Raw genomic sequence first — 12,513 nt, 5'->3', positions numbered from 1 at the left:
TATACCGACTTATTCCAATTACCCATTCCGTGCCACAGTTGTGCAACCGTTTGCAGCTTTTGTGTGAACTGTGAGGTAAATGACTCTTGGTGGAAGAGAAATCATTTTCTTATCCAGTGCTGTGTGATCACTTCAAGCCTCAGCAGCCTCAAGGGGGCGCAGGCGTTCCACGAATTGGACGTCAGATTCTGACTCCCCCGCAAAGGGAGCGGTGATTCATTCGTTTGCCGAGGATTAATGAGTTACACGGCAGGAATGTGCGACATATACTCAATTCAGTTGAGCTTTGTTGTTATTGTGCCGCGGTAGTTGTCATGCAGAGCAGAATGAAAGAGTGTCTGCAGACATCTCTGGTGTCTGGTATTATTATAAATCAAGTCCAGGCTTATTTATATAGCACGTGTCAAACAACGCACAGTTGACTTAGGGCTGAAAACACAAAGATAAAGGAAAATATATCGTTTGAATACGGGGCTTTGACGGGTGCTTGAAATCCTTCCAAAAAACACCGTTGTTGTACTTTCAAGGTGTGAAAAGTGCGTAAATGATACCTTAAAATTGCAAATGTAATCGTTTTCACAAAAACAGTTATATGACTTCACTCAGTTCCACCTGGAACCCTTTTAAAACCCTTTATTTAAAGGGGTTTTAAAGGGTTCTCTGGATCAAAATGGTTCTTACTGGAACCATTAGTGTTACAAAGAACCTTCGGGAAAGAAAGTGTTTTTCAGAAGCAAATGGTTCCAGGTAGAACCTCAGCTCCTTGTAGAAGGACCCTTTTGGAACCCTTATTTCTAAGAGTGTCGAAGGTTGGCTCATTAGATGGAGAATTAAAGTAAAGTCTCAGTCGAAGATCAGTGTCAGAAATACAATAAGACTCATTGTAATCATCTTTCTTCCCCATTCTAAATGGCTTGAGTTGCTGCCATGTGATTGGCTGATTAGAGATTTGCATGAACAAGCATTTGAGCAGGTGTGCCTACCAAATGCACAGGAAAATAATTATTTTGAGTATTTATTTATTCATTTAGCATAGATATAAAGTGCATTTGAGCTTGGATTATGTGTAAGAATCTGTGACTAGAAACAGTAAAATTGAAAAAGGGCAGTAAATATATTATTACTGAGAATAACAGGGAGACCACTTCAAACTCCCAATTGCTTATGTTTTGTTTATGTTTTTCCCACACACTATACAGTCCCTTAAAACCAAATGTACTTGGAAAAGTTTCTAAAAAAGATGAAGTGTCCGTTACTGGTATAAGATAAAGTGAATGACTCACTGGCTTTTCCTTGCACATCTTTTTTTTTTAGCAGCAGTGTCAGGTAATTCAAACAATGTTTTGGTATTTCTTGGCCTCTTCTTAACATGAAATAACCTCATGCTTTGTGCCGCTCTTTCTTGCAACAGATTGCACAGAGTGTCCACAGCCTGACGCAGTTGCTCTACAGTCTGCAGGTGAGTGCCTCGCACCCAGAATACTTCTCTGCCTCTCCCTAGGTAGCCTGTCAACAAACAAACAAACAAACAAACAAACAAACAAAGCCCTCCTTCTCCTCACTGTGGAGCAACACATTGCTATGTTAATGTCAGGTTCAGTGGAGATGAAGGTATCGGAATACCTGCGCGCTCCGGCTCTAGTAAACAGAGACATCACTCAGCTGTTTGATGAGCTGGAGACGAGAGGATCCCACTGATCTTTCTTTCCGCTCACGGTGTTTTGTTTCACTGTACACACGCTTGTGTTTGGTATCAAAAAAATATAAATGTGTGTAGTGTGTGTGTGCATATTTGCATAAGGATGTGTGTGCACGCTGTGGAGTTAGGAGGGTTTTATGATCTCGAGGGGGGATTTTCATATTCAAAGTTCCTTCCTTACTTACTGCATGAACCGGTAAACCGCACATCTGCCAGTGTCGCTGGGATTATTCACCCATGTACGGAGATGCTGTGCCCCGATTATAAAGTCGGAGCAGAGCCCGATCATGATTTCCATCACATTTTGCCAGTCAAATGATCTGCACGTGTGGTTAATCCTCGGCGTTTCCATGAACTCCGTCTTTGTGCCGTTCCCTCTCTCTGTGCCAGGCTGCGGTGACCATCCAAGACAGCTGCTACGAGGTCCAGAGGCTCCTCCTGCGAGAGAGCGGGCGCCCGTCTCCCCGCGCCCCGCGACCTCACCTCCCGACCACCAGGGGCAACGCCTTGCAAGAGCAGGAGAAACAGCGCAACCTGGAGAAGCAGAAGGAGGAGGCGCTGGCGGTTCAGCGGCTCCAGGGCCGACTGCGCCAGGAGAAGGAGCGCTGGGAGAGGGAGTGTCAGGCCAGGGAGAGCCAGCAGGGGGAGCAAGAGAGCAGACTGGAGGAGAGGGAGAGACAATGCCACCTGGAGGCGGAGAGGCTGAGGCGCGAGAGGGAAGAGCTGGATGCGCAGCTGGAGGAGTACCAGCAGAGCTTGGAGCGGCTCAGGGAGGGACAGAGGAGCGTGGAGAGGGACCGTGAGCACCTGGAGAACCAGCAAAAGCTGCTCCAGACATGGACTCATGGCCGGCAGAGGAGCGTGCCCGCTGTGATCCCTCATATGGTCATACCTCTGGATGGACAGCAGGTAGGGAAGGGGGGGTCGACTCACCGCTGATCCATCACACAACTGTTTGCTCTCTGCACACATTTCAATATAACTTATTATGTTTACTCTGAGTCAGTAATGCCCCCTGACCAAAATCTCTTGACCCTGAACACGATGCAAAGTAGATCTACAGTGTTTATAGAGTATTTCTTTGTTAAATTCATTAACACGCAGCTTTCCACGGACAGCTATCATCCTGAGTTACACTCATTTACACAGAGCACCTCAATCTCCCCGTGATAAACGACCTGCGATAATGAGAGCAATTTCAGCATCATTTGTCTTAGAGCTCCAGCAGTTCCGCACACCAATAAACATCTTAATGATTGATGATAATTAAACCTTTGCAAATAAAAGTCCCGACAGAATAATTAAAACCAGAGGCGCGCGCGGCCCAGCAAATCGCTCAAGCGTGACCAAAAGGACCTAAATTATCGACACTTTGTCTGAAAAGCACTACAGTGGAAAAAGTCCCGCTCACAGCTGGAAGGCACGGAGGATAAAGGCTCCACTGTTCTCCGGGTACTTTTTTACGTCTCGGTGTGCGTTGCGTGGAAAAAGCAGCAGCGGGGAAACAAATATGTGCACGTTTCGCCTCTGTCGGGATCGGCTTTTGTTGTTGCTCAGTTCAGCAGGTGTGAGTTTTCAAAAGAGGCACGCAGAGCGCTCTTAACAGACGGACAAATGAGCAGAGTCGCTTCGCGGCGTTCTCACTCTCACCCTCATTAATCTACACACAAACGCATACTATCGTGGGCTCTTACAGGCCAGATGTAATGAGGTTGTTCCGGCTTTTTGCATATTTATTTATTTGCATTGCATCTGTTTAGTCAGAGGCGGAGGCTGTAGTACCAGCAACGGTATGACAAAGGTGTGCAGAGGCAGGTCCTTATGTTCCTTCTCTCCCCTTGCTAATGTTTTTTAGCCACAGGCGGCCGTTCACAAGGTCAGAGGCGGATCGAGTGACACGCAGACGCGCGCGGTCCTCGGTAAATTAGCAGTCTCGCCTCAGCACAGCTTTGTGTAAAGACAGGAGACAAGAGAGTGCCATAGAAGGAGAGTGTCACACCTTTCACCAGACAGACAAAGGATAGTTTTTTTTTTAAAGTGTGGTTGTATGAGGTACTGACACAGTCGGTGTATGTCCCTGTGTATGGGCGGTGCCGAGAAGCCCGACACAAGGAAAAACATTCAAGCCCCTTCACAACAGGCTTACCTAATAAAATAAATTCCCATTTAAGTTTACAATATCTGTTTGCATTCGCTTTATGTCACTGTTTCACAGCCTTTTACGACCAGAGACTGAAGTTTATGTCGTTTTGTGCACCGCCTTCTCCCTGCACCAAAGCCCATAAAGAAAAGCAGCGATTTTACATCACGGCACATTCACTTTGTTGAAGCACTGTTGCATCAACGTATAAGTTCAAAGGGGTTATTTTGTGACATTCATGTCAGATTGAAATGTGATGTTCAGATTTACCTCAGTAATACAAAATTTGCCAAACAAAGCAGCAGTAGTAGACCAGCAGCTCCCTGTGTCCCTGTAAGTTAAAAATGCTGATTTTCTCTATGGACTTTGGTGTAGGATAGTGAGACGTTTACAAACCTCAGTTTCCAGCCATAAAAGACTGTCTAACAGTGAGATATACCAGTAAATATGGTGTTATAGACCCAAGTAGGCATAGATTGTATTAGGTAGCCATGTTTTCAGTAAGGGTCAGAGTCTTTGGCTGGTTCCCAGTGCAGGGTGTGCACACATTAAAGACAGCACCAGCTGCATGATATTAATTTTCCCTTTACTACCACACTTCCAAAAATCACCTAACCTATTACAACTATCACTTTAAAGGGTCATTCAAATTCCTTGTATATTCTGTTCATTACATTAAATTAGTAGTTTTGTTCAGTGCTGTGTATTGGGCTGGAGGAAGAAATGTCAAATATGGAGATCTTTGGGTACGTCATTAATGTCTATTCTTACTCGAGAAGCGTTCATGCGGATACAAACATTAGATTCCTTTATGTGGACAACTGTCTATTTCACATCTTTCATCTTGATGTTGTTTTGCATGAATGTGACATTTGCTTCCTCTCTCAGGACTCGGCGCCAAGTCAGTCAAGAGACCACGCCGGCAACGGCTCCATGTTTGTCAACGAAGCCGAGTTCACCAGCACCAGCATCAACAACCGCCACGTTCACCACAAACGAATCGACCCCAGCGCACACAATTGTCTCAACACCCTGCTGGCCAGATCCAACAGCAGACAGTCCCCCAGCACTAAGACTCCCCATAATCCACACTCGGAACCCCAAGGGTGGGTGATGGGCACAGGTTACCTCTGCAGCCCAGCAGGAAGGCTGGGACTGCAGCATACACCTGCTGGTAAGACATTTTACCATCTATCTATAAAGCATATGGGTTGGGTTGAGCATGGCCCGATGGTGTGCATCCTTGATTTTCAAATTTTTTGGAGGAATTTTAATTTTCGCTGATTTATCACACTACACCAGACAGGCAGCGGCTCATCAGCAGCAGCTGCGCTGTCTGGGGCGGGGAGGTGGGAGTGAAGAGGCTGTCCTCACAGTGGGTGAGACCTTTTCACCTGGTTCACCTGGTGTTATACTGAAACGACGAAGTCGGTGTCCATTCACCAATACGCGAGCACATATTTATGTTTGCATTAGCATGCTACTACTTTGCGGCTAACTTGGCCAACCTGTTTCCAAAGGTAGGCTAGCGAGGCTAAGATAAGCATTAGCGTAGGACTAACATAATACAAACACTGTGCAACCTCATTAGGCACAACACAAATGTTTTCATTTTCGATTAGCATTAGCGTAGCTAGCTGTTTTGTGACTGTCACTGGCAACAACAGCTAGTGTCGCTAGCTGTTGTTGGTTTGTTGTTTACGTTCCTTATCATGCATTACCATAACTGGAAAATCTTCTTCAGCTCCCACTATAGGAATACATACTTCCTACTGGCACTGCACTAGTTCCTAAAATCCAAGGTGACAATTTTAAAATATACTGTGTTGTCCTTGCAACAGTCCATGACCCGAAAACATTTATTTTTGTACAGATTGCTCTCATATGCGACTGTGTGCTACAATCTTAAAAAAAGTCCATGGCCAGGGCCAGGATGAGGCCTTGTCCTTGTCCTTCAAAACAAAACTGTGTCTACTACTTCTGAATTGATCTAAATACATTTTTGAGCCGTAGTGTCATGAAACAATTTCATGTTCTTATTATTTACACAACTGGAGACTCAAATAGAGTTGTCGAATCACACTATTCAACTGACACACACCGTGAGAATCCCTTGTTCCCCTTTTCCACACTGCATGTTACATATCGACCCCATTCAGACCTTGGAAAGTGATCACATCCAAATATTTTTTTCTCTTTCTCTGTGTGTCACACTGACACACACAAACACTTTGACCGCAGACAAGCCTGTACACTGAGTAATAAAAATAATGTTCTTGTGATCAGTCATGACATTAGTGCGTATTTGAATACAGGGCTGGGAGAGCCAGATTTCATCTCCTGTTGTCACAGCAGATGCATCCAAGACACATTTTAAATGCCAGGTGTGAACAGTGCTTGTGCACATACAACCTGATCATTGAGTACGGCAATGAATAATGCAAAATATAAAATGTGAAACCAGATTCAGGAAAAGGATTCCATTCACTGAACTGTATTTTCAGACAAACAAGAGCTTATTTTCCTGAAAAAACTCAGGAAAAAAAAAGAAGTTTAAATTGATTCTGCCAAGGCATGACCTTGGAAAAACTCACACATGCCTTCGTAACTACTCGACCGCTGTAATGCTCTTTATGTTGGGGCGAGCCAGGCTTGCGTTGCTCAGCTTCAGCTTTTTCAGAATGCTGCTGCAGGCCTTTTTTGACAAGAACTCACAGACATGAACATACCTCTCCCGTTCTGGCTTCCCTTCACTGGCATCACAGGATCAAATTTAAGTTATTATCATTTGTGTACAAGTTTGTTATTGTCCTTGCTCCTCTTTACCTGTCTGACTTCAGCTTTACAGTCCTTCACGGTCCCAAAGATCAGCTGATCACTTCCTTATTAGTCAGCTAAAAATCTAGCTGGAGACAGTAAAGACAGTTTCACAAGGTTCACCAATATGCAAGCGCATATTTAGTTAGCATTAGCAAGCTACTATTTTGTGGCTAACTTGGCGAACCTGTTTCCATTGGTAAGCTAGCGAGGCTACGAGGCTTAGCATTAGCGTAGGGCCAACACAATACAACCGCTGTGCAACCTCATTTGGCACGACGCAAATTTTTAAATTTTTCGGTTAGCATTAGCGTAGCTAGCTGTTGTGACCAGTGTGGCCGCGGCTCATCAGCAGCAGCTGCGCTGTCTATTGTAGGGAGGTGGGAGTGAAGAGGCTGGGCTAACTTGGCAAAACTTCTTCCAAAGGTAAGCTAGCATTAGCGTAGCTAGCTGTTGTGACTGTCAGCCACGCTGAGTGTGAGCCTTTACGTTCCTTATCATGCATTACCATAATTCAAAAATCTTCTTCAGTTCCCACTATATGAATACATACTTCCTGTGAGGACAGACATCTATGTCGTTTCCCAACATAGACTACATTAAGAATCATGTAGTGAAAACTAAGTGTAAGACATTGCATGATTCAACCATTGACTCACATTAAAAGGCATAAAAGCCCAGTGCTTTAAAGAGACTGGAGCTTAAGAGTTGTTAGTACTTCACTTTATTGTTTTCTAACATTAATGAGTTAAAGAGATAGAAAGTAAGCTGGCCTGAAAACACCCACTAATGACTGCGTCGAGTGAATCACTTACTAGTTTTCATTAGTGGCTTTGTTTAATATCCTATATTACTCAGCTCGAGTGCCTCTTGTGTTGGACAGTAGTGCGCTCCCACTATCGTACAAGCTCTGCTGCTCATTAACTGAGAAATCTGCTACCTGTGAGAATGTAAACAAACCCTCAGCCTGCAACTGGTTTCATCCGTGGATGTGAGAGCATACTGTAAATACTCTCTCTCTCTCTCTCTCTCTCTCTCTCTCTCTCTCTCTCTCTCTCTCTCTCTCTCTCTCTCTCTCACACACACACACACTGCTCTCAAGGCTGTATCCCTGGAGAGGCCTTGTCTGTCCTTCCTCTCAGTTAATCAGTGTCTCCTGACAAAGAAACCACCCAGTCCTGAACCCCCCCCCCCCCCAGCCCCCCAGCAGCTCCACCTGCACCAGCAGCGAGCTAGGGGGGCCCTTCCCTGCCAAAGCAAAGGAAAATCAATGGTTTCTCTATTTATCGACTGGCAGACAACAGCATGTGAATCACAGTTCACAGGCGATGGCTGACTGATTGGGTCATTGATCCTAAAAAAATCTTTACAAAACTCATTACAGCATGACTTGTCATCGCATCAGGCAGAAAGGTGGGGGGGGGGGGGGGGGGGGGGGGGCGGGTGGTGAAAGGAGGGGAATGAGCGATGTAGACGAATATTAATCGCTGTTTCTCCACTGAGGTGCCTGTGACATTCCCAGGGTTGCTTGTCGGCATTCTTAATCCATTCATACACGTTCGCTGGAATATTCACAGCGGGCGGAAGGGAGGGAGGGGAGAGTGACAGGTTACATGTGACTCGTCCCTCCGCCCTCGTGAAAAACGGGGTCATTGTTAACTGCACACCGATGTGCAGTTACCGGTTTTGTTTCCCAGCTATTGCAGGTAGCACAATCTCTTCCTTATTGATCAGCTTATTAACCTTGCCTCATTATTGAGCACATACGGTGAAACCCGAGTCACTTGTTAACAAGCCCCGGGGCATAAACTTGACTGCAGCCCTGCAATGCAACGTGCATTCCATCTACCCACAATGCATCCCCAGAGTGGATCCCATGAGGACTGGCAATGAAATAATCATGAAAACTGAATAAAATGCCCAATCTTCATTTAATTTCACGCTCGATTTAAACCCATAGAAGGAGTCGATGTTGTATTTCATGTGCGAGCTGGGTTTGAAAAGCTCCTTTGTGGCCACATATTATTGGTTCGTGCACAGTCTGGTATGTGGAGGAACTCAGTATCTCTTTCTTCCTGTTTAAAGAAAAGAGGCTCTTTGAAATGCTAATTCTCCATTGTGCCAGCGGTCACATGGATCAAAATATGATCCGACTTCTCATCATCACCTGAGCATGTGAAAAGTTTTGTTCTCATGCACACAATCACAGACACAAACAGACACACACATACACACACACACACACCCTTTCTCATTCAGTGGATTTCCATAATTTGTTCCTGCACAACATAATCTTGGGGAACCAGTTGGATGGAATTTTCTCTCATCTGATGAGTCATGTCACATTTTTTCTTGCTCACCTTTTTTATGCAAAGGCTGAGAGCATCACGACTTGAAAACTGATGAAGTTTTATGACTCATTGAGTGAATCATTAGGTCACTCATCTATCTATCTATCTATCTATCTATCTATCTATCTATCTATCTATCTATCTATCTATCTATCTATCTATCTATCTATCTATCTATCTATCTATCTATCTATCTATCTATCTATCTATCTATCTATCTATCTATCTATCTCATCTCTGGCTCATCAGCAGTAGCTGCGCTGGCTGGAGCGGGGAGGTGGGAGTGAAGAGGCTGTCCTCACTGTGGGTGAGACATTTTCACACGGTTCACCGCGGAACATGGTGTTATACTGAAACGACGAAGTCGATGTCCATGCACCGATACGCGAGCACATATTTATTTAGCATTAGCATGCTGCTACTTTGCAGCTAAATTGGCGAAACCTGTTTCCAAAGGTAAGCTAGCGAGTCTACGGTTAGCGTTGGCGTAGGGCTCACATAATACTTTTACATAATACATAGATAATAATACATCATACTGACTGTGTCAGACGTAGCCGTCACAACAGCTAGCTACGCTAATGCTAATCGAAAATTAAAAACATTTGTGCCTGATGAGGTTGCACAGTGTTTGTATTATGTTAACAGAAAAATCTTCTTCAGCTCCCACTATAGGAATACATACTTCCTACAGGCTCTGCACTAGTCGGTGTGAATGTGAGAGTAAGTGGTTGTTCGTCTCTGTGTGTGTGTTCTGTGTGCCCATGTGATGGACTGGTGACAGGGCGTACAGCTCGGGCGGAGGACAAGGAATGACGGCAGTGAATTAATGAGCACACGCGAGAACAAGGGCAACTGCAGACATGAACACCTGCGGCATCAGGTGGCAGAGGGAGCCGCATCAATTGCCAATCCTGTATCACAGAGGTGCACAGTTAAAAATAAAGAGAATGCCGGGTTTTTTCTCAAAAATAGATGGCTCAGAAAATCTGGTCTCGGAGTTATTGTTGTAAGCGAGAGCTTAAAAGTAAATAATAATACACAGAGAAATGTGTCCCTCAAATAAAAGTGGAAAATCATCAGATATGTTGCAAAATCCACAGAAATCTGAATTGTATTTTAACTTAAGTTACTCATTTTACTCAGACTTCCTGCAGATATAAGTTCACAAGTTGCACTGAATGTAAATTAAAATGTACCCTGTTTTCTGGTAAATATTCATCAGCATTTTAAGCAGCTTTAACATGACAAACTTACAGCTGCCTTTTAGCTGCAGTTCTTTCCTTAAATAGCAAAATTGTGTTTGATGCCAGTGTTGTCACGTATTCATTCTGCTAAGGTTTCACTGAGTGGTGTGTGTGCGCTCATGCCTCATCTATCAGTGCACCGGGCATATGTGGCGGCTAACAGAGCTACTCTAACACTCTTTTATATAATTAATCAAACGCAGACTCTTTTCTGCTGGACACAATGAGGCAATTTATAGTTCATGCCATCTGTTACCATGACAGCACACCTGCCCTGATAGTGGATGGTCACTGCCACACACACACACACACACACACACACACACACACACACACACACACACACACACACACACACACACACATTCTTGTACTTACTGCATACTGAGGACCAGCATTTCCACTTTATAAATCAACACAATTACAAATATCTACATCATGAATGACATCTACAAAGAACTACTGGTTGCAGTACCTAAAAATGTCTGCAGGTGGAGCCCCAGAGCAAAAAGGGGTGGAAAACTTTTTCGTTTTTTTTTTTGTTTTTTTTGGTCCATAATTTTACAAAAGCTTAACTTATACCATGTCGACCAAATTTTTTTTTTTTTTAATTGACCAAAAATGTTTGGTCCAAAATTTGAAAAAAAAAATGTACCCAAAATTTGAACAAATTTTTTTTACCTAAAATATGAAAAAAAAAATTGACCCGAATTTTTTGGCCAAAAATTTGAGAAAAACGTCCTTTGTCGTCCAAATTATTATTATTTTTTTTTTTTAACAAATTGAGTATAGCATATTATAGCAACATCAGGAAGGGATTTCAATGAAAACAAAGTGAGGACCGGCCAAAATGTCCTCCTTCCGTAAAAATGACCTCACTTTGTTGGTTAAAATCCCTCACTGGTCCTCAGTATGCTGCAAGTACAAGAACACACACACACACACACACGCACACACACAAGTGGGAGAATGCATGGGGCACATTATCAGCCCACAGGAACACATTGTCTGCCAAATTCAGTAATAATGTTACAGCTCCTTAAAAGGAACTTCCTCCTGTGATGAGAGGGGCATGGCTGAAGCTGGTGATTTAATATTTTTGCTATACACACACACACACACACACACACACACACACACACACACACACACACACACACACACACACACACACACACATTGGCCGTTCATCCTTCCTCGTTTCCAGGCTCTGGTTTTTGCTCATCTCGTCTCGTCGGAGCGTGAAGCGCCGCGGAGGCAGGTGTCATCGAATCCAGGCCCGTGACGATTGATAGGGCTGACAAAGATAATGATAAAAGTGACACCTCTAAGTATGGGGGTTGTGGGGGGGGGAGAGAGAGAGAGAGAGAGAGTGATGGATATCTCCCGGGATCTTTGTGTTTTGACTCTCACTCGTGCTCCCAGTGCAGGAGGAGGCAGCTGCTGTGGTCCGCATGCAGTCGGTGATTGCACGAGTGGGCCGAACAATTACGGCTGAGCTCATTAAACAGTGGCCACATGTCCCATCCTGGTGATTATTTGTCGGTTGTTTACTAAATGATGAAGTCTCTTGTCAGTGGCTGTATCCTCCTCTCTTATGTAGTGTGTAATGATGTCTTCTTTTTGTCTGTGTGTTCCATCCAGATCACGACAGCTACATCGGGGAGACCTGGTTGTCGACGGCCAGTGGAGCTGATCTGTATCCGGATCTCCCGCATCCCGGTGACCCTCAGCTGGACCTGGTTTCCTTGGAAACTGGCAGCGGCGGCGAGGAGGGAAGGGAGGAAACCATAGTGTACCTCTGAATATTGATCAACACCACGAGTCGAAAAAAAAAAAAAAACCCAATCCAACCCAGCACTTCATGAAGGCAATCAGAACCAGGACTGGATTCTGGCGCCTTTAGAACACTTTTTCTCTGTGTAAATGTAAATGTTTTATTATTGTGTATATATTTGGACGATATTGTTGTGTGTGTGTGTGTGTGTGTCGTCGTCGTGTTGTGTCGGAGAGTTAACTGGAAACACACACAGAGAGGAAATGAGATAAAGAAACTGGGTTGGTTTCAGAACTCAATCTCGCCATGTGTCACGCACCTTAGCCTGAGGCACACTGGGTGTTCTGTGTCTCTTTATTTTCTGCTGTCTGTGTTTATGTGGTCAATACTATCAGCCTGGGCCCCCACAGTAACACCTTCACCCCCCCCCCCCCACCCCTTATCCTCACCTCCTCATTACCTTCCTACCTCAGGTCCCACAT

At 44.4% G+C, this 12,513-nt stretch overlaps 1 protein-coding gene across 1 annotated transcript in view; it reads left to right on the top strand.

The window, feature by feature from the left end:
- Window positions 1–12,059, top strand: part of arhgef28a (Rho guanine nucleotide exchange factor (GEF) 28a) — a gene marked incomplete at both ends in the record, with an annotated part of 52,947 nt that extends 40,888 nt beyond the window's left edge. Inside the window, 4 exons of the mRNA XM_083905110.1 lie at window positions 1,412–1,459; window positions 2,090–2,608; window positions 4,728–5,013; window positions 11,899–12,059. Of these exons, the coding sequence (XP_083761236.1) occupies window positions 1,412–1,459; window positions 2,090–2,608; window positions 4,728–5,013; window positions 11,899–12,059 (1,014 nt within the window). The remainder of the gene's footprint in view (window positions 1–1,411; window positions 1,460–2,089; window positions 2,609–4,727; window positions 5,014–11,898) is intronic.
- Window positions 12,060–12,513: the final 454 nt, after the last annotated feature.

The sequence above is a fragment of the Microchirus variegatus genome, assembly GCF_963457635.1.
Source record: "Microchirus variegatus genome assembly, chromosome: 1".
Taxonomy (NCBI): Eukaryota; Metazoa; Chordata; class Actinopteri; order Pleuronectiformes; family Soleidae; genus Microchirus; species Microchirus variegatus.
The sequence above is the reverse complement of the archived record's forward strand: the minus strand, read 5'-3'. Positions and strand labels throughout refer to the sequence as shown.